General features: G+C 44.8%; 1 protein-coding gene across 5 annotated transcripts in view; it reads left to right on the forward strand.

The window, feature by feature from the left end:
• LOC144670145 (talin-2) overlaps nt 1-23053 on the forward strand; it is a 345177-nt gene that overhangs the window by 121245 nt on the left and 200879 nt on the right. For all 5 annotated transcript variants that reach the window (XR_013573826.1, XM_078532616.1, XM_078532619.1 and 2 more), the window contains 5 exons: nt 8355-8526; nt 9999-10096; nt 17429-17558; nt 18548-18700; nt 19259-19401. Coding sequence is in view for 4 of the 5 variants with exons in the window: in XM_078532616.1 (XP_078388742.1) it covers nt 8391-8526; nt 9999-10096; nt 17429-17558; nt 18548-18700; nt 19259-19401 (660 nt within the window). In the remaining variant the exon portion in view is untranslated. The remainder of the gene's footprint in view (nt 1-8354; nt 8527-9998; nt 10097-17428; nt 17559-18547; nt 18701-19258; nt 19402-23053) is intronic.

Genomic DNA, 23053 nt, shown 5'->3' on the forward strand with positions numbered 1-23053 from the left:
CTGAATCTTCTCCCAAACCGACACTTTCTCTCAGACGCCTTCTGCAAGGTTCACCTCCAGGGTTTCCAGCTCTCTTTCTGATGTTCCTCTCCCCTGGGTCACCATGTGCATTCAGGCTTTCTTCCACTCACTCTCTCTCACTGATGCAGCTGTGCTAACAGAACACCACTGCTTCACATGCCCTTGGTAAAGAGTTACAGACCTTCAGCTGTCTCCCTGGACCTTCTGGCCTCTTGCAAGCCTCTATCACTTTAAATCTGCTTCCTGCAGCTTTCTCCCTCTCAGCTTGAAACTTGGAGCTTTCCTGTCCGCGCCTTACTGTCACTTCCACAGAACAGGATCTTTTCATATGGCCTGTTGTTCTTCCTTTGACTAGAAGGTCTTCTTGGGATGCCTCCTTTCTGTCTCACTCCTTGGCCTTGGAATCTTTCAGTTCTTTTGGGAAATCTGCTCTCTCTGCCGTTCCCTCCCAGTATTCAGCCTCTCTGGAATCCTGGCTTTAACTTCTTATCTGTCCCTCTGCTGTCCAGTCTCTCAGGCAGCTGCTTCCAACTGAACTCAAACCACATTTCAATCTCTGTGGGGCCTCCGGTTGCTCAGCAACAGCACAGCTTTTTCTAACCTTGTTTCTTTCAAGAGTCGTAAAACTCTCATTAGAACACAGGCACCTTTTAAAGTGAAACTAGAACTCAACTTCTTTCCTTAAATACAGAAATACAAATCAAACTTAAATATTAAAGATATACCTTATGTTTAACACACCCAAATACACATATAACTTAGTGAAACTATCTGTTTCCTAACATAAAATGAAAATGCTTTAAATGGGGGAGACCTGTATTTTAACTGACCGTCTGTTCTTTAGGAAAAAATACCAAGTCACTTAACTAAATACATGATAAATACAATCTGTAATGTACTGATCCTGAAAATCATAAGGGCTCCTGTTCAGCCAAATCGTAGAGGCTGAGAGGTAGGTAGATTATCTTGGACATGCAGCATCAAAGACCATTCAGCCCATCAAGTCTACATTGGCTCTTTTGAAGAGCTATTCGGCCGATTCTACTTCTGGCTCTTTCCCCAGTTCCCTGCACTTCTTTTCTCCTTCAAGTATATATCCAATTCCATTTTGAAGGATTGACTGTTTATACATGAATCGATCAGGCAGTGTATTCCAAATCTTAACTACTTGTTGCTTTATATATAAGAAAAACATTTTCTCTGATGGCGCCTCTTGTTTTTTGGCCAATCACCTTCTGGTTAAGGCACATTGTTAATATCGTGGCCCATGAATTATGAAGTGCCAGTTAATAACCTGTCCTTTCTGTACATAATAGCTGGAGTTACAGTGTCCTCGTAGGATTAAAGGAATAAGTCTAGTTGCAATGGTGGGTGACAAACAAAGTATGAATGTTACTAAAGCAACATGGGAATGATAAAAATCCATTAGATCTGGGCTTGCATTGGTGCAAGAAGGCTGACCAATGTCTTGTGTGATCTGTGTCTTGCAGGGGTTGATAGGTTGGATCAAATCTCTAACAGGAAGCTGGGTTACTGCTCTAAATACCAGCGATCGTTACACAGAGAAAAGTTACATGCATGGAATATGACAGTGATCTGATGGGGAGGGGGTGGGGGGGCCTGACTGACAATAAATAAGAGTTATCATAGCTCAGTAACAGTCACTAAAACAGCAGATGCTGGAAGGTATTTAAAGGTCAATATTGAGCCAAAATCATGAGGTAACTCTGCCACTTTATAAATCATTGGTGCCACCTCTCTTAGAAAACTGAGAACAGTTCTTTTCACCAAGAACAACAGGTTTATTACAGACGAGAGTGATCAGAATGATTGAGGGTCTGGAGGGATGGGATTTTGAGGTGTGATGTGTATTGGACACGTATAAAATTCTGACAGGGATGGTCAGACTGGATACAGGGATGATATTTCCTCTGGCTGGAGAGGCGTCTAGAACAAGGGGTCACAGTCTCAGGATACGGGGTAGGCCCTTTAGGGATGAGATGAGGAGAAACTGCTTAACTCAGAGGATAGTGAACCCATGCAATTCTCTACCAGAGAGGGATGTGGAGGCCAAGTCACTGAATGTATTTAAGAAGGAAAAAGATTTCTGGACTCTAGAGGTGTCAAGGGGTATGGGGCGAGAGCAGGAGTACGGCGTTGAGATAGAGGTTCAGACATGATATTAAATGGCGGAACAGGCTTGAAGGACTGAATGACCCACTCCTGCTCCTATTTCCTATGTTTCTATGTTCTCACTGAGAGAGAGAAAGTTGAGGGTGATATGATTGCTGTTTCTCAGATTCTAAAGTGCCTGGATAACATCGACCATGAGGTGTAGTTTCACTTTGTCCGGAGCGGTAGAACCAGAAGAGACAGCCTGGACTTGAATTCAAGACCGATGGACAGAAATGAGATTTCAATGACTGAGTGGTCATTCTATAGAACAGGCTCTGAGAGAGATGGTGGAAGTATTGATTCATCCTAATGCAATTTAAATGGATTTCTTTCAGTTATTATTTTGGGATTGAGTTTGTGAATCACTTGTGACATGATGTGATGAGTGTAGTTGTGTGTTAGGGAGGAAGTTGGGTCTGTGGTTCCCAAAGCTCTCCACCGCTGGGGGATTTCCTCCCCTTGAGCCTGATTTTCACTCCCAAGATGGATAGCTTGAGTTGGAAAAGTTCCTGGCTCGGTGCACTTGCCTCAGGGGGACAAAGTGCCCTGAATGGTATGAGGTTCGCTCTGAGGGACAGCTGCAGGATGGACTTGGGCCCGCTGCCTCCAGATGTACATCGGAGGTGGCAACAAGGGCTGCTGAGAGCCAGGGTGGCCTTGGTCCTCTGTAACTTTGTCCCAGTTGTTTTGTTAAACATTAGGCCCTCTAGCCCTCACCCCTCACACCCCTCACCCTCCCACGCACTCCTCATGCCCATACATGCCTAACCATGCCCCCACCCAGCCCCATAGCCCCTTATAGCCCCTATGCCCACTCAGTGCCAACTCATGCTAATCCATGCCCTCCATCCACCACTCCTTTCCCTGACACCCTCCAGGACAACTCAGCTAGTATCCACCATAGGCAGACTAGGAGCAGGGCTGAGATGAAATAAAATGAAGATTTAAATACCTATTACAAAGTTCACTATATAAAAAATACTGCCCCAGTTCATGGAAGTTCATTTAATACATTTAAATCCCCTCAAGTACTTAATACCTTATAAAAACACACATTTGTATTCATAATCCCACATCAGAAACAGCTAATCCTTTAATATCTTTGAGCTGTCAATCAAACTTTGAATTTACAGACCCCATTGTGATAATGATAGATTGTGGAAAGCAGCCAAGCATTAATAATGCTGTAATGATAGCTCTTAGGGTCATGTCAACAAACAGATATTGAAACTGCTAGAACAGATTTTTTTTCAACTCTCTCAGACACAGGCAGGCAATTTTTTTCTTCAATTTTTAAAGGGATGGCCATTTAAATAACTTGACAGGTTGACAGTTCTACAGACTTTATCCATTTTTCATGAGTATTTCCGACTGCTGTAAATATTTTTAACTCACACGCTGTGGGATAAGGCCCTTGCTCCAGTGAAAGTGGAGTCTGTTTGAACTCATCACTGAATTCAAATGACCCTGTTGAGTTCAGGTGTTCCACGTGTGGGAGTGACGTCCTTCCCCCCACCACCACCCCCACCCCCACCCCTCCCCACTCTCCCTGTACCACCCCGGCACAAATTGGATCTGTCGGAAATGGGGGCAGCTGCATCCGAGTCCTCTTGTCATTTCTAAAGGTCCCTGGAGTGTCCACGACTTGGTGAAAAACTCTCCTCTCGTGTGTGTCATCGGTAGAGATGGTTCGCAGTGATTGGTTAATAGAGATGGTTCGCAGTGATTGGTTAATAGAGATGGTTCGCAGTGATTGGTTAATAGAGATGGTTTGCAGTGATTGGTTAATAGAGATGGTTCGCAGTGATTGGTCAATAGAGATGGTTTGCAGTGATTGGCCAATAGCTCCATTCTTATCATATTATGTGACAACCAGGATGCTAGAAGGCGAATAAGCTCATCCAATAATGCCTGTGGAATTATTCACAGGGGAGCCGCTCTTTTGTATGTTTTTTTTTAGTTTGCCTGAAGTTCAAGTTTTAAATCTAGTGTTTTTTTTTAAATTGTGCTTTACTTAGAAAATCTAAATTCACGCTGCCAATAGATTTGGAGCAGGGAAGGGCAAATTGAGTCAGTTATTAAAGATTGTGCAAATAATAAAATCAGCGTCTCTTTTGGGAGTGTGCTATAACTGGGCGTGTTTGAATATGTGAGAGGGCTTGGAATCAGTTTTTTCTACGTTCCAAGTTAGGAATCACTCTCAGCCGGGAATGCAATGGGTTGTCAGCTTCTGGTTCACCTGCAACACTGCACTCAGAACCCGATCTCTGTTCCAATTCGGGTTTTAGATTCTGCTGTCAGTTGGGTTGTTGGTCCGCCTCAGTTATCTTTGGTGTTAAGCAACCACCACTTGGGTTCCCAGGGATTTAAACACAAACGATTCCATACTTTGGGCCCCCCAACAAGCTGCTGCTGTCCCCGATCTAACCCTGCAAGGAAACCTTGGGATCAAACTCACTTCAGTTTCCATCTCAGCAGAAGCCAAACTTGGAGTTTAGTGTTCAGTGGCACCTTGATTCAGATACAGCAGTTTAAATGCTTCATGTGGGTCAGTGAGGTGGTGAGAGACTCTAAGGCCTTACACAACAGTCTGCGAGGAAATGGCCATCAACAGCTAGAGTTAGCCTCTGACTTGGCACTGATTGACTTGGGTGTTTACTGGTTGAACCAAGGCTTCAGCCTGCCTTCCTGTCAATGCTGGCATGCATTTAAGAGGCACGAGGTCAAGGCTTTGACAGAGGATACAACATCAGGGACGCTATTGACTCGCCCACCTTGAGTCCCTGGCTGTTTCAACATCTCCGACCACCTTGTGCTGCAGATGCTCAGGAAACAGGAATAAAATGGCCCTGTCCCTGGGGATCCAGGAAGATGAGGTCCTACTTTTCTGCCCATACCAGCCAGTTACAATTCCCCTGAAATTATTCACCGCTTCTCTGTTTTTCACACTTTGCAGCCAGTTTTAGATCCAGAAAAACTCAGCAGAAATAGTGTTAACATTTCCAACACTCTTGTTTCTCTCTCCGCAGTTGCTGCCAGACCTGCTGAATTTTTCCGGCATTTTCTGATTCTATTTCTGATCTCCAGCGTTCGCAGTATTTTGCTTTTATTTCAGATCCAGTGTTGCTGCAGTTGGGGCGATGCAACTTAGTGGAACTGCACATGGGCCCAAGTCAGGCAGGAGCCATGATCAGAACCAGTCAAATGTTCCAATTGACCATAACCGATCCCTGATTGTTGTAGCAACTGTTTTATATTATCAATTGCAAATACCCGTCTGTCTACAGTCAGACATGTGTGGGTTTGACACCATATTCAAGTATTTCAAATCATAGCCTGGTAACATGTTGGGGGCCCACAGTGAGCATTTGCACTAGGCTGGTGCATGCTCATCTCCTTTACTTATGAATTCTTCAGTCCTTCCCAGGATCCAGATAGTGAGGGGGAGCTACATCACTCTATATAGTGTTAATACATTTCATCAGAGGCCTGTCTGTCTGAGAGTGTAACAGAGGATCTCCCCATTGATTGTTGGAGAATCCTTGTAGCATTCAAGCAATTAGAAGTCTGACTATTGCCAGATATAAGTCCCGGCCACCCCAAGTGTTGATGTCGTCCCCTTTTCCAATCATAGGATAGGGCCGTTTCTAGAATGGGGATAGGTGTCAGAGGAGATTCTTCTGCTCTGCTGGAACTCAGCATGACACCTCTGTTCCCACCGGGAGAATACGAGGCTGAATAGTCAATGGAGGTCATTATCGGCCATGTTTTGACTTGGTCAGATGCTGGCCGTGATAGCGACGCCCATATCCCAAGAACGAATAAAGGAAGGAAAAATTGGTTGTGTTGAAATGATGGAGTCGGGAGCGAGTGGGTCATGTCCTTCATGTGCTGTCCCCCTCAGCCTGCTGGAAACTGTAAGATCCAGCGCACAGTGTGGTATGGAGCGGGTAATTATCACCATGGCTGCTCTCTGACATGCAGTAAACACCATCTTAAAGGAGACGGGAAATGTCTCGATTGTCCTGTTTTTAACTCAGCCTGAAAATTGCTGATGTATTGAATGAATGCAAGTGAAATGTATGCTTTCAGCTGGGTCAAAAAAAAGGCAGATTTACTATTCTATAACACATTTTCTGACCTCCAGGGATCCAAAAGCTTTTCACAGCCAATGAAGTACTTTGAAATGAAGGAAACATGGCAGCCAATTTGCACACAGCAAGCTCCCACAGACAGCACTGAGGTCACGACAAGATAATCAGGTTTAGATGTTAATTGAATAATTAAATATTGGCTAGGATATCGGGGAGAATTCCCCTGCTCTTGTTTGAAATAATGGCTCTGGAATATTTTATGTCCACCTCCACCTTAGAGGGTAGATGGGGTATTGGTTTAATGTTGGATTTGAAAGATGGCATCTCCGACAATGCAGTGCTCTCTCAGTACTGACCCTCCGACAGAGCAGCGCTCCCTCAGCACTGACCCTCCGACAGAGCAGCGCTACCTCAGCACTGACCCTCCGACAGTGCAGCGCTCCCTCAGCACTGACCCTCTGACAGTGCAGCGCTCCCTCAGCACTGACCCTCCGTCAGTGCAGCGCTCCCTCAGCACTGACCCTCCGACAGTGCAGCGCTCCCTCAGCACTGACCCTCCGACAGTGCAGCACTCCCTCAGCACTGACCCTCCGACAGTGCAGCGCTCCCTCAGCACTGACCCTCTGACAGTGCAGCACTCCTTCAGCACTGACCCTCCGACAGTGCAGCGCTCCCTCAGCACTGACCCTCCGACAGTGCAGTGCTCCCTCAGCACTGACCCTCTGACAGTGCAGCACTCCTTCAGCGCTGACCCTCCGACAGTGCAGCGCTCCCTCAGTACTGCATTGGCAGTGTCAGCCTGGATTATGTGCTGAAGTCTGCAGAGAGCCCTGAACCCACAACCTTCTGACCCAGAGTTGAGAGTGCTCTCTGCTGAGCAAGCTGGTTGTGCACTGCTTTACATTCATTTTGGAAGGTTTTGTGTAAAGTGAATTCAATCCCGGCTCAATGTTCATCCTGTTTTACTGGACTCGAATCGAGAATGAAAATAATTTCTGACCCTGTTTTTGAACCATTCACCCCCAGCACATCTCATTCACACAAACACTAATCCAACCAATTGTGAATCAGTCACAGCATTTACTAGCTGATTGAAGCAGTCGCTGTGTGATTGAGTGTGATGCTGGTGTTGACCGCAGCTCCTATCTATAAATGATCTATAGCGATGGAGACCGCTGATTCAGCATCCTTCACTCCACTCTGTCTGAGTTCTCATACAGCATCAAGCGCTTTTTAATTTTTGCTACTTGCTGAGCTGATTTGATTAATGCAGACAATAGACGTTGGCAGTTTGCATGTAATATTCCTGACTGTGCGGTGAGCCTGATTCCCTCTGTCTTTGTGCATCATTATGTATCAACATTATTCATTGCATTTGGCATCGCTTGCTGTTTTATTAAAGGCACTGTGTCAGATATTGACCAGTCTGATGACTGATGTTCAAGAGGGAATCTTGTGACAAGTCCTTGGGCCCAGTCCTACAGAGTTCTATTTAGTTGTCAGCCCCATCCCGATGGCCCTCACAACACTCGAGCCTTGTTTGCTATTCTCTTTATGGCCTCGCTCAGTTCGACCTCCTGAGGCCTCCCAGCTCTGCTAGTCACCAGGCAAGGTCCTCGGTAAAACTCCCTTCCTGTCCCCTCGCCTCAAGGTCGCAGAATTCAGCCTGAATGCCACAGGAGTTTTGGTGTAGGAACCATGAGCTTTTATAATGGTACAGGGTGGGGATGGGCTGCTCATGGTAAATGGGAAGATAGATATGGGAACCACCCCCACCTGGAAGTTCCCCTCCAAGCCACTCACCATCTGACTTGGAAATATATCGCCGTTCCTTCACTGTCGCTGGGTCAAAACCCTGGAACTCCCTCCCTAACAGCACTGTGGGTGTACCTACAGCACATGAACTGCAGCGGCTCAAGAAGGCAGCTCACCACCACCTTCACAAGGGCAGTTAGGGATGAGCAATGAATGCTGGTCTAGCCAATGAAGCCCACATCCTGTGATTGAATTTTTAATGCATTTGTAGTTGTACAATGAAGGAACTCTCTTGGTTTGTTCCCCCAGGTGTGGTGAGGGGCCAGTTTGTGTTTGCTTGGCACCATGGTGGCCCTGTCACTGAAGATTTGTGTCCGCCAGTGCAATGTCGTCAAGACCATGCAATTCGAACCTTCCTTGGTGATTTACGATGCCTGTCGCATAATTCGAGAGCGTGTGCCCGAGGCTCAGTTTGGACAAGGTGAGGGTACGGAACCTTATCATTTCCTTTCCTTTCCTGCAGAAATGCCTTTGCTGATTCTTACTCAGTCTCAGTTTAATAAAGAAACTCCATAGTATAACATGTCGAAGCAAAAGTGGAAGTGTTTACCTATTCATCACTAGAACAACAACCTACATTATACATGAGCTTTTAATGCCGTAACATGTTCCCAGACACTTCACAGGAGAATCAGCAAACAACGTTTGAGACCGAGCCACATGCCAGATGAGGACTGTATTAGGACAGGGTGGAAGTAGTTTTTAAGGAACATCTTGAAGAAGGAGAGAGACGGGTAGAGGTTTAGGGAAGGGATTCCAGAAGTTGGGGCCCAGGCAGCTTCGGACATGGCCACCAATGATGGAACAAAGGAAGCTGAGGATGCTCAAGAGGCCAGAATTGAAGGATTGCAGGTATCTCCGAGTTATGGGACTGGAGGAGATTCCAGAGATTAGCTTGGTGTGAGGTCATGCAGGAATTTGAAGACGAGGATGAGAAATTTAAAATTGAGACGTTGATGGCCTACGGTCAATGTAGATCAGCATTAAGATAAATGGTACAAACTGAGACAAGTAGCTTTGAGTGAATTAATTGTCATCGAGTTGAACCTAGATATCTTAGAGCATTATTCACTAATAATTGTCAAGGCTCACAACCTGAACCCATACTCAAGGACAACTCTGAGGAATTCTGCCAACTGAAGGCCACACAGGGCAGGGGAGGAGAGGAAGTGAATTATAGGCCCCAAATCCCAGAACATGTCCCTATTTTAATAGGACCCTTCCACTTGATGTGGGGGAGCTTGACTAATCTTGGCTCCAAATGATATTTTCTGACTGAAGAGCCAGCAAAGGAGAGACAACAGAATTTCTCCCTGAACAGACATCCCATTGCCAGTGAGGCCCAAAGACACAGGCCAGAAACCAGGAAGGGCCTCAGGGGAGGATGGGGTGGAGGAAAGGGCAGGCTGGGAGGGCAGAGGGAAAGGGTAGGGGAGGAGTGAGGCTTGGAGGAGAGGGAGAAGGTGGGGAGGGGCGGAGATGCCAATGGTGAGATGTGAGGAGGAAGCGGGAAAAGGAGGACTGGGGTGATGGGAGTAGAGGAGAGTGCAATGAAGAGGAGTGGGCAGGTGTAGGGAAAGGAGGAGTGGGCAGGAGAGGAGAGGGGAAGGGGGTAGAGGGGAGGGTATCGGGAGGTGCAGGGAGGGGTTGGGAATGTAGGGAGGAGAGGGGAGAAAGAGAGGAGGGCAGACTGACTGTCAGTTCTGAGCTATATTATAACTGGAACTGCATTTTGTAATAAGATTGGTGCCGGGATAATAAGTGGGATTGTACAAATTCAGAGGTGTTTTTCACATTTGACATTTTCATCTTTGAGTGAGCTGCCACTAATTTTTGGATACAAGTCCAAGCTGATTCATCAGAGAACAATTTCTGCTCATTCCTGTTTTTCAGCCGTTGATTTTGGATTGTTCCTGTCGGATGATGATCCAAGGAAGGGGATTTGGCTGGAGTCTGGCCGCACCCTAGATTATTATATGCTTCGCAATGGGGTATGTCAGCATCAACAAAGAGCTTCTGCTGAGTCCTGCCTTCCCTCTTGATATATTCTACCTCTTGTGTCTTTGATACACTTTCTGTTTTATGAAAATTATAAGAATGTCTGATCAAAGTAAGTGGAAATGGGAACAGTTTCATGGATGGGACAGAATTGAGGTTTAGTTTGTAGCAAACAATCTCAACAAAGCTGATGGGAGAACATGGCGGAGAGGGGTCCATGCAGTCGTTTTGATATGAAACTTCACCCAATGTTTATCCTCATTGTGTTTAATTAGAATGTCCTGTTTTGTTTTTGGTCTCCCTTACACAGGAGCATAAAATAACACAACACAGAACGAGGCCATTCAGCCCATCATGCCAGTGTCGGCTCATTGAAGGAGCTATCCAATTAGTTCCACTGCCCCTGGTCTTTGTTCAAGGCCCTGCAATTTTTTCCTTTTTCAAGTATTTATCCAATTCCCTTTTGAAAGTTACTATTCAATCTGCTTCCATCTCCCCCCCACCCCCACCAGCCAGCCGGACAGAGCATTCCAAATCACCACAACTCATTGCAGCATTTTCTTTCCCTTAAGATTCCAATTCACATTTGACAGAACGTAGATGTTGCAAGATCAGATTCCATCGAATTCACCTCCTACCATCCTCGAACTCGCATGATACAATGGCAGAGTTGTTTACTAATCACAGTAATCGATCTTTATCAATAAACTAAAACACACGCGGACGTGAGGTGAGGAAATCTGAGTGATGAGGATCTTTGCAAACTGGAGGTTCAAAGTGTCCTGTTCCTCCTGAGCCACCCTACACGTACCACACATTATATCCCAAATTCTCCGTGAAGCAGGCGCTTGGCCCACCCACTATCCTAGAAACATGGAGAGGTTTATGGCACAGAAGGGGGCCATCCTTGTCTCAATGCCAGTTGGAAAGCAGCTATCCAGTGTAACCTCACCTTCCAGCTCTTGGTCCATAGCCCTGTAGGTTACTTCACCTCAATTGCAAATTCAAACTTTCTTTTAATGTGAAGAGAGTTTCTGCCTCTACCACTCTTTCATACAGAGAGTTTCAGACCTCCACCATCCTTTGGGTGAAAAAATTATTCCATAACTCCCCTTGAATTCTCCTGCCAATTACTTTAAATCTGTACACCCTGGTTATTGACTGCTCTGTTAATGGAAATACCCACCCTATTCGGACCCCTCATTAATTTATCCACCTCAGTTAAATCCCCCCTCAGCCTCGTGTCCTCACATATTTCTCACACTACAGTTGGTCAAAGTTTGGGAAAAGCACTTTCCACCTCGCCAGCTGAGGGATGCTAAGGTCTGAAAACAGAGCTGATGGATTTAGGAAAGCTGCCAGATGTTGTGAGTCACTGCATGGACCCATGCCCAGTGATTTTACAAACTTTCCACAAGGTTTTTGTAGTTTAATGTTCAGTGCAGCTTAATGAAAAACAGTTTTGTCACTGACAATGAACATGTGTGAGGAAACTAGTTTTAAGCAAAGGATGTTGAGGATGAGAGAGGCCATCGGTTGGTGGGAGCGAGTGGGTGTTAAATGGCGGGAGGGAGTTGCCCTGGTTGGAAAATGGGAAGTGTCTCGACATGGTGCAACACGTAGGCCGGAATTTTCCAGCCCCTTTCGCTGGTGGGATTCTCCGGTGCCGCCGATGTGAATGGAGATTTCAGTGGCTTATCGGTCCCACCGTGGGGGAACACTCCACAGCGGAGTTGGGGGGGGTGGAAAACTCCAACCATATAAAGGGAGTGAGCTACTTTGAACCAGATGAGAAAGGTCAGCTAATTGGCAAAAAACGTACAAACAAATTGTGGATTTGCAGGAGAGAAAACAAATCAATAAAAGCAACTCTATTAATGCAAGGAGCATTGGATAGAAACTGTTGGCTTAAAGGTCACAAGATGGTCACACAAACATGGTGAAGAGAGCATTGAGTAAAGTGTTTGATTTGAGGGTGACAGCCACTATTGATAAGAGATATCACAACCACTAACTGCTTAAGAGGGACCAGAGCGGAGTCGAAGTTAATTACAATAATGTGGTGAGGTGTTGACACCAGCTCCAAGTGAGAGGCTAAAGATTGGTTTGCGGCAAGTGAGGTTGATGCAGAGGCTTGACCTTTGACCCGGAGTCACTCAAAGCGAAGGATTGAAACATTTGTGGTTCCCAGAATACATAGCTGCCTATCACCAAGGAAGCAGGTTCAAGGGCTGATGTTAAATGGATTTGGCAGTTAGCAGGCCACAAGAAATGATTGGTTACTTGGATTCCTTGACATGGGCAGAATTTGGCTTCCAAATGAAGAAAACATTTTTTAAAAACCCACCTGTCAAAACAGCTGGGCTGCTGTTGGTGAGTCAAGAACGATCAGTCAGTAACACCAGCCGTCTCATTCCATGCCATTGGACTTTCTTACTATGAAAATAGGAGCAGGAGTCAACCTTTGAGCCTGTCCATCATATACTGAAACCATGGCTTAGCTGCAACCGATCTCCATATAATATCTGGGGGCGTGACGGCATGGTCATATGGTAATAGATTAGTAACCCAGAGGCTAGGACTAACGATAAAAGCAAAATGCTGCGGATGCTGGAAATCTGAAACAAAAACAGAAAATGCTGGAAAAACTCAGCAGGTCTGAGGAGCATCTGTGGAGAGAGAAACAGAGTTGACGTTTCGAGTCCGTTTGACTCTTCCTCAGAGCTACCAGAGTTAGGACTAATGGTCTGGAGTGCAATGGTCTGGAGTTCAAATTCCACCACAGCAGCTGGAATATGGTTCAGTGAATTAAATAAATCTGGAATAAAAATCTAGTCTCAGTAATGGTGACCACAAAACTACTGGATTGTCAGAAAAACCCACCTGGTTCACTCGTGCTGGAAATCGAGAATGAAATCCACTTTAACCAGTCTGGTCTATATGCGATGTCAGACTGAGAAATGTGGGTGATTCTTTACCGTTCTCTGGCGTGACTCAGCAAACCGCTCCATTATATCCAAGGCAGCTCACCACCTCCTTCTCGAGGGCTGTTAGAGATGGGCAATAAATGCTGGCATCATCCAAACCCTGTGAATGAATTAAAAGCAAAAACACCATTTCCCTTTGGTTAATAAATTCTATTAATCTCAGATGTAAATTGGACTATTGATCTAACATCAATTGCTGGTTAAAGCGAGTTCCAAACTTCTGTCACCCTTTGTGTGTAGAAATGTTCCCTAACTTCACATCTGAAAGGGCTGCCTCTCATTTTTAGATCACTTGAATGATCTGTGTCCCTGGGTCATACTTTCTTTGTCCTTCACTGTTTCCATCTTTTCACCATTTCTCCCAGTCAGGTCCAAAGTGGATGACCTCCATTTACTTGCACTGAAATCCATTTGCCACAGTTTTGCTTTATTCACTAAATCTATCACAATCTCTTTGTAATGCTACATTTCCATCTACACTGTTTATAATGTCACCCACCTTTGTGTCATTGGCAAATTTGTTTTTGGGTTGTGAGTAGAGGGAGGGCAGTGAGTTTGCTTTTGTAACATGGTGACAGGGATTTCCCTCCTGGTGGCTCACTTCCCTGTTGGTTCCAGAAGATATTATTTCTGAAATGTGTTCCTTTTCCAGCCTGAGTTTATCACAATCAATAAAGGGAAAATTCCCTGTTAAAACCACTTTGCCTTTGCTACATATTTGTCTAATCTCTGCATTTATACAATCTACTATTTCACACTTGCTATCAGGGGCCTGTATATGACTTCCACTAGTCTTAAATTCTTTTATATTTTAAGATTCTACCTATAAAGTCTCCACTGTCTTCTTCCCTCTCATTAAATACTCTCACTGAAGTGATTTCATCCTTAATCGTTAAGGTTACTCATCCCCCCCATTTTCTGTAAAGCTTATAACCTGGTAGATTTAATTCCCAGCTCTGACCATAATGTTTGCCATGTCATACCCTCCAAGTTGAATCTGTGCCTGCAGTTCATCCTATTTGTTGATTACACTCCCGTGTGTTTGTAGAAGGAAGGCTTATTTGGGCCATACAGCCTACCCAGTTCTAATCCTTTACTCACATCCACCTTATTTCTCTCTCCTGTTTAATCACTTTATGTCTTTTGGTTTTCACTTTTGATTGTCCTGCCTAAAACACAACTTCCAATTGTTTTTCTACTCTCTTTCCTTTTGTTTGCTTTCAGTCTGTTCTTTATACCACCTTTTCCATTTGATGCCTCACCCCCAGATTCCCCTCACCCCCATTTATCCTTCCCACCAGATCCCGGTCTGGTTCTGGTTCAGACTCAGCCCATTCCGAGTGTACAGATCCTTCCTTTCCCAGTACTGGTGCCAGTGTCCCAAGAAATGGGACTCTCCCTTTCCTCCACACTCCTTCAGGCTAACCTGTTCACCCCCACTCCAATTTTCACATGACTGAGGCAATAATCCAGAGCTTATAATTAAGGTCCTGCCCTTTAACTCCTTGTTCCTTGTACTTTACAAACAGGGCCACATGTCTGTTCTTCCCTATGCTGTTGCTCCCAGTATGGATCACGGTGACTAGATCCTCCTGTTTTCTTTATTCTTTCATGGGATATGGGTGCTGTTGGCAAGGCATGTATTGCCCATCCCTAATTGCCCTTGAAAAGGTGGCGGTGAGCTGCCTTCCTTGAATCGCTGGAGTCCATCTTGGTTCTTCAAGGTTCTCACGCTGCTTCATTACCAGGATCCTTTCTCACAGGGAAGGGGGAGAGGAGGAGGAACAAGAGGCTGGGAGGTTAGGGGAGGAAGTGGCGGGAGTGGGGAAGGGGAAGGGTTGGGGTCATCTCCTAATTGTGCACTGGCTCAGGCTGGTGTCTGAGGCAGCTGGAGGAGTTGGTGAGAGGGTAATGGATTCAGACTCTAGTGAGCCCTGGGTTTCCATTGGCTGTGGAGGATTGGGGTGAAGGGCCATGTCTGTCTATGTTGGCGTGCCCCTGTGTTGGAAGCCGACGCCATTCCCTAGCTCCAGACACAGCCTGCTCTTGTTACAGATGTGCGATATGTTTGTTATTCACCTTCTGTACTGCAGGTACTTGGCTATCACTGAACTGAGCGTTTTCTTGCTGCTCGGAGTGACAGTGGGCTGAAGTCACGAGGGCCAAGGTTTCATCACCGTGAAGACAGTGGGTCAAGTAAACATGGGATAGATTCTAGGGAGGTGGCATGGCCAATGATGGCCCACGGGGCTAGTTTTAAAAAGCGCTTTGAGGGAAAGAGCATTTGTTTAAAAAACCGAGACGGAGGGTTAAACATTGACACCGATGATTAGTCTATTCAACTTAATGGATCCTGTGCTTTTCAGATCATTCAAATGAATGTTGTTATGAGGAAACTTCATGGCATTGTGAGTATGTCCATTAGTGCAGAGAAGGCTAACAGATTTAAAGAGATCTTTCCAAATTATAAAGGATTCCATAGAATCGATCAGGGTAATTACAGCTGGGGCGTCAATGATGGGGGGACTTCCGTTCTGAATTGTCAGTGACAGAGTGAGGAGAGGAGCTCAGGATAATTTCTTCACAAAGAGAGCTGGATCACAGAATTCCCTCATCACAGGGAGTGGTTGATACAGAGACCATTACATCTTTTAACGAAAAAATGGATAAACATTTGAAAGTTGTACAGAACTAGAGTATTGCTGAATAAAAGAGACATGCTGTCAAAGCTATTTTTCTTGCACTCATCAGCGCTTTCCTTTTGCCTGCAAAGGAGCAGACCCTATATATAAATACACGTAGGTTGTAGCAGTGTAAGTGAGCTACATTGTGATCCGAACTGATAGTCTTAAATTGGTTGGTAGTGTAATTCTTTGCACTCGGGATTGTTCAGTAAGTGCTGTCCAGGCATTGCATCTTTTTCAGTTAAGCAAAACTTGGAGGACAACTGTGCATTCTTCATGGCAGCACCTTGGCCAATCAGCCACCCTGCTTTTTTGAATTTAAACAAAAGCTTGAGGGATAAGTGTCCCATGGTGCATTCTCCTTGGCAATGCCTTGACCAATCAGAGTCCACTTGTCAATCTATCAGCACCCCTTTTTCATGCAGTAATAAATTGTTGTTCCCTTTGAAATTTGGTATTCTTGTATCCTGATGAGTGCAAGATGAAAAGCTTTGACAGCATGTCTCTTTTCTCAGCAATAAACATTCAAAGTGGAGGACGAAACATAGAAACAGAATGAGGCCATTCAGCCCCTCAAACCTATTCCTTTGTTCAATGAGATAATGGCTGCTCTGTGACATAACTCCACATAACACCTTTACCCCATGTCCCTTCATATCTTTGGTGAACAAAAACATATCGGTCTCGGATTTGAAATTAACAATGGATCTTGCATCGATTGCTATTTTGTGGAAGAAAGTTCCTAATTTCTATCACCCTTTGCCTGGGGAAGCGTTTCCTAATTTCACTTCTGAAAGGTCTGGCTCGAATTTTTAAACAATGTCCTACATCACCCCAACCAGCGGAAATCTAGCCTATCTGTTGCCCTTAATATCTTGAAAACTTCAGTCAAACATTCCCTACCCTTCTAACTTCTGGGAATAGTCTGTATATTCTCTTCTCATAACCCTTCGAGTTCATGGATCATTCCAGTAAACCTACACCGCATTCCCTTTAAGACCAGTGTACCCTTCTGAAGGTGTGGTGTCCAGCGCTGCTCACAATGGCTCTGGGTATGGGCTAACCAGGGCTTTGAGTAGCTGAAACATAACTTCTACCCCCTTTGATTCTAGCCCTATCGATATAAAGGCCAGCATTCCATGAATCTTTTTGATTATTTTCTGTACCTGTTCAGGGCGTTTTAATGTTCTGTGTACCTGGGTCCTCAAGTCGGTCTGGACCTCCTCTGTTTCTGGCTCTTCACCATTTATAAAGTCCCCTTTTTCTATCCTTCATTGGTCTAAAGTGGCTGATCTCACATTTTCTTACATTCTGCCTATTCACTCAATCTATCAATATCTCTTTGTACATTGCTTATAATGCTGCCCACCTTTGTGTCATTGACAGATTTACTTTGGGGTTGTGGGAATGCTCTATGGGTGTATGGCACTTGTGAAATGGAGCTGGGCTATAACACAAGCTGCAGCGTTACTTAACAGAAAACCTTTGAGTGTCGGGGAGTTTTCTCTCCTGGATGTTGGACTTGTTAATGTGTTTGCTTCAGGAACCTGAGTACAGGGTCCAGGATTCGGGCTCAACTATCTATTTTGGATCAAAGCTCCATGGACTGAATGATTTCTGTGACTATTAACCTTGTCTTGTGCTCTCCTCTTAGGACATTCTAGAGTATAAGAAAAAGCAAAGGCCACAGAAAGTGAGGATGCTGGATGGAGCAGTGAAGACTGTCATGATTGATGATTCCAAAACTGTTGGTGAACTACTTGTCCCTATTTGTAGCAGAATAGGTTTGTATTGTACCTGCTGTTTACACCAGTTAAAAACCATCCACTCTCAGTAGAAAGGCTGCACTTGAGTTGTGTTTTAATTTTGTTTATTTTGAGCTGAGTGAATTTTCACAATGATGAGCTCAGTGTTTTTGAGCCAATGCTTTGAGACACTGAGCTCACAGTGTCCCAGACTTTTACTTTCTGTGTAGACGTTCGCCATTCCAATCGTTGACGAGACATGTGAAAAGCAAAAAGCAGATGTTGGCAGCTAATTGGAACCAGAAGAAGCAGGTGTGGAGAGAGGAGAGGTCAATGTTTCAGGCCTGAAACCTCGGTCAGAAAATCCCCCTGCCTGACTCTGTGCCTTTCTCCTCTCCACAGATGCTGACTGTCTGCTTTCAGCTTGTGTTTACGTTGGGCATTCGAAACACTTTTGCATTAGTTCCTTCACTCAGTCTGTTTCCCAAATAATGGAGAAAATCTCCGCCCTGATCATCAGTGGTCGCTTTCCAATCAGCCTGACTTTAAACCTGTGATAGGCAATGCACAGCAAGCTCCCACCAACAGCAACGCGATCATGACTAGATAATCCGTTTTAGGTGTGTGTTGAGGGATAAATATTGGCCAGGGCACCTTGGAGAACTCGCCTGCTCTTCCTCAAAATAGTGAACTTTGACGATCACTTGAGAGGGCAGACTTGTTTCAGTGTCTCATCCAAAGGATGGCAGCTCGAGCAGTGCAGCACTCCCTCAGTACTGCACTGGGAGTGTCAGTGCTGAAGTCTCTGGAACGGGAGTGGAACCAAAAGTTTTCTGACTGAGAGGCAAGAGTGTTACCCACTGAGCCATGGCTGACACACAAGTGGTCACACAATGTAGCCTTCTGTCTGGTACTTGACATCAAAGCCTTGATGTTTTTGGTCAGCTGGGCACTGCACTTAGAGTATTCTGCTTTTGAAAATCTTTGCCTGGTCCCAGTAAATACCAGTTACATTTCTCTAATTTCAGGCATCACCAATTATGAAGAATATTCTTTGATCCAAGACACGATTGAAGAGAAAAAGGAAGATGGAACAGCTACACTGAAGAAGGATAGAACTCTGTTACGGGATGAGAAGAAGATGGAGAAGTTAAAAGCAAAGCTTCACACTGACGATGACTGTAAGGCCTGTCTTAGTTTGGAATGGAGACAGCCAATAGGGTTCTTGCAACATTCCGCAGTTGTTGGCCAATTTTGGGGCCTGGAATAAATTTAAAGTATCCCTGATAAAGCAATATCTTTCCACGGGAAATTGTCTCAGAAAAAAAAACTCAAATCCCGGAGTTCCTCGTGATTAAAAAATTTCTTAGGATTCCCATGTTTTCAGGAGATGCGATGTGTAGTTGGAGCTATGTGAATGGTTGGGAATCTCCCACTCCCATTATTTAGTGAGGTGATCATACCAATCGTGTTCCGTAGGGTAGTTTTCTGTAAACTCCAGAAATTGGGCAGTTCTTTCAAAGAGCTGGCATAGGCTCAATGGGCCAAATGGCCTCCCCTCTGTGAGAGATTCCATGATCTCCTGTCAGCTTCATTAAGATGCTGCCTGTGAAGCTACAGACCTGGCTATACCCAGTGCACACGGAGGGTGTGATATTGAGGGTAGGTGATTGGGACTTGATAGAGGGGGAAGAGTGAGGATAAGGATGCATTTTGGCTGATATTTCTATCTCCGACAGTGAACTGGTTGGACCACAGTCGAACCTTCAGAGAGCAAGGAGTTGATGAAAATGAAACGCTGCTGTTAAGACGCAAGTTTTTTTACTCTGACCAGAATGTTGATTCCCGAGACCCAGTGCAGCTTAACCTGCTGTATGTACAGGTACAGGATTCCTTTCACTCATTGATGGTAGTCGTCTCATGGGGAGGGGCAGGGATAAGCTTGACGAGGGAACTGGTGATTTGGGCAATTCCTGCAAATGAGTCCAGGAACCGGATCACATTGCGGCCATTTTACAGGCATAAAGTGGGCACCTAATGATCCAGAATGGTGTACACGGACCACTTGTGGGCCTCATCCTGTCCTAGTTCAGGCTCGAGTCAGTGTCTAGGCCTCTCCTAGACCTGGGCACCACCTTGGAGAATTAGAATAGAAACATGGAAATTAGAAGCCGGAGTAGGCCATTCGGCCCTTCGAGCCTGCTCCACCATTCAGAATGATCATGGCTGATCCTCTATCTCAACGCCGTACTCCCACTCTCTCCCCATACCCCTTGATGCCTTTAGAGTCTAGAAATCTATTTATTTCCTTCTTAAATACATTCCGTGACTTGGCCTCCACAGCCTCTGTGGTAGAGAATTCCACAGGTTCACCACCCTCTGAGTGAAGAAGTTTCTCCTCATCTCAGTCCAAAATGGCGTACCCCGTATTCTGAGACTGTGACCCCTTGTTCTAGACCCCCCAGCCAGAGGGAACATCATCCCTGCATCCAGTCTGTCAGAATTTTACACATTTCAGTGAGATCCCCTCTCATTCTTCTAAACTCCAGTGAATTCAGGCCAAGTTGGCCCAATCTCTCCTCATATGACAATCCTGCCATCCCAGGAATCAGTCTGGTGAACCTTCGCTGCATTCCCTCTATGGCAAGTATATCCTTTCATAGGTAAAGAGACCAAAACTGCACACAATACTCCAGGCGTGGTCTCACCAAGGCCCTGTACAGTTGCAGTAAGACATCCTTGCTCATGTACTTGAGTCCTCTCACAAAGAAGGCCAACATACCATTTGCCGCCTTAACTACTTGCTACACCTGCATGCTTGCTTTCAGTGATTGGTGTACAAGGACACCCAGGTCCCTTTGTACATCAACATTTCCCAATCTATCACCATTTAAATAATACTCTGCCATTCTGTTTTTCCTGCCAAAGTGGATAACTTCACACTTATCCACGTTAAACTGCATTTGCCATGTATTTACCCACTCACTCAACCTGTCTAAATCACCTTGAAGCCTCTTAACATCCTCCTCACCGTTTACATTCTCACTTAGTTTTGTGTTGTCAGCAAACTTGGAAATATTACACTTAGTTCCCTCATCCAAATCATGCCAGTATATTACCCACAGTCCCATGTGCTTTAATTTTTCACATTAGCCTCTTATGTGGGACTTTATCAAAAGATTTCTGAAAATCCAAATACACCACATCCACTGGTTCTCCCTTATCTATTCTGCTAGTTACGTCCTCAAAAGCCTCCAGTAGTTTTGTCAAACATGATTTCCCTTTCATAATCCATGTTGACTTTGTCTAATCCCTTTGATATTTTCTAAATGTCATGTTATCACATCCTTTAAAACAGGCTCTAGTATTTTCCTGACTACTGATATTAGGCTAACCAGTCTGTAATTCCCAATTTTTTCCCTCCCACTTTTTTTCAATAGTAGGGTTACATTTGTCACCCTCCAACCTGCCGGGACTGTTCCAAAACCTACAGAATTTTGGAAGATGACAACCAACACATCCATTATTTCCAGGGCCACCTCCTTTAGTACCCTGGGATAGAGATTCTCAGGTCCTGGGGATTTATCGGCTTTCAGTCCCATTAATTTCTCCAGCACTGTTTTTTTAATCATACTAATTCCCTTCAATTCCTCCTTCTCACTAGACCCTCCATTCCCGAGTATCTCTGGGAAGTTATTTGTGTCTTCCTCTGTGAAGACAGAACTGAAGTAGTTGTTTAATTGCTCTGCCATTTCCTTGTTCTCTATTATAAATTCTCCTGTTTAGGACTGTAAGGGACCTACATTTGTCTTCACCAATCTTTTTCTTCTTACGTACTTATAGAAGCTTTTATAGTCCTCTTTTATGTTCCTTGCAAATTTACTCTCATGTTCTATTTTTCCCCTCTTAATCAATCTCTTGGTCCTCCTTTGCTGAATTCTAAACTGCTCCCGATCCTCAGGCTTGCTCCTTTTTCTAGCAACTTTATGTGACTCCTTTTTGGATCTATTACTATCCTTAATTTCTTTTGTTAGCCATGGTTGGGCCACTTTTTCTGTTGAGTTTTTGTGCCAAAGAAGAATGTATAACTGTTGAAATTAACCATTGTCTAATCACCATCATGCCTTTTAATGAACTTCCTCAATCTAATTTGGCCAACTCACACCTCATACCTTTGTAGTTTCCTTTGTTTAGATTTAGGACCCTAGTTTCAGATCGGACTACTTCACTTTCCATCCTGAAGAATTCTATCATGCTATGGTCACTGTTCCCTAAAGGGCCCCGCACAACAAAATGATTAATTAGCCCCTTCTCATTGCACAAAACCGAACCTAGGATAGCCTGTTCCCTAGTCGGTTCCTCAACATACTGGTCTAAAAAATCATCTTGTGTACACTCGAGGAATTCATCAGCCACAGTATTATTGCTAATTTGGTTTGCCCAGTCTGTATGTAGATTAAAGTCAACCATTATTACTGTAGCACCCTTGTTACACACATCTCTAATTTCCTGTTTAATTCTGCCCCCTACCTTATCACTACTGCTTGGAGGCCTATAGACAACTCGCACTAATGTTTTCCACCCCTTGTTGCTTCTTAGCTCCACCCAGACTGATCCGACATCTAGATTTTCTGAGCCAATATCTTCTCTCACTATTGCACTGATTTCATCCTTAACTAACAACACCACACAACCTGCTTTTCCTTTTTGCCTGTCCTTCCTAAATATTGAGTACCCTTGGATATTCAGTTACCAGCATTGGTCACTCTGTAGCTATGTCTCCGTAATAGCAATCATATCCTACCCATTTACATCTATTTGTCCTGTTAATTCATCTACTTTATTGCGAGTGCTCCATGCTTTCAGATACAGTGCCTTTAGACTTGTCTTTTTAACATTTTTACACTTTTTTTTTGTACTATGGCCCTATTTGCTGCTAGCCCTTGTTTCCTCTGACTTCCACTATTGCTTTCTACTTTTCTGTCTTTCATTTCTATCATTGTTTCCCTCTCTTGTGCCTCCCTGCTCAGGTTCCCATCCCCCTGCCACTCTAGTTTAAACCCTCCCCCACAGTACTAGCGAATACCCCTGTGAGGATATTGGTCCGGGTCCTGCTGGGGTGCAACCTGTACAGGTACAGGTCCCATCTTCCCCAGAATCAGTCCCAGTGCCTCAGGAATCTAAATTCAGGCCCCCCCCCAGCACTATCTCTCCAGCCTCGCATTCACCAGTCTATTGTCCTATTCCTGATCTCACTAGCATGTGGCACTGGGAGTGATCCTGAGATTACTACCTTTTGAGGTCCTGTTTTTTAATTTATTTCCTAGCACCTTATACTCTGCTTGCAGGACCTCATCCCTCTTTTTACCTATGTTGTTGGTACCAATATGGACCATGACCTCTGGCTGCTCACCTTCAGAATGTTCTGTAGCTGCTCAGTGACACCCTTGACCCTTGCACCAGGGAGGCAAGAAACCATCCTCGTGTCATGTCTGCTGCTGTAGAAACCTCTATCTGTTTCCCTTACAATAGAA

Source organism: Cetorhinus maximus, chromosome 30 (assembly GCF_964194155.1).
Source record: "Cetorhinus maximus chromosome 30, sCetMax3.hap1.1, whole genome shotgun sequence".
NCBI lineage: Eukaryota > Metazoa > Chordata > Chondrichthyes > Lamniformes > Cetorhinidae > Cetorhinus > Cetorhinus maximus.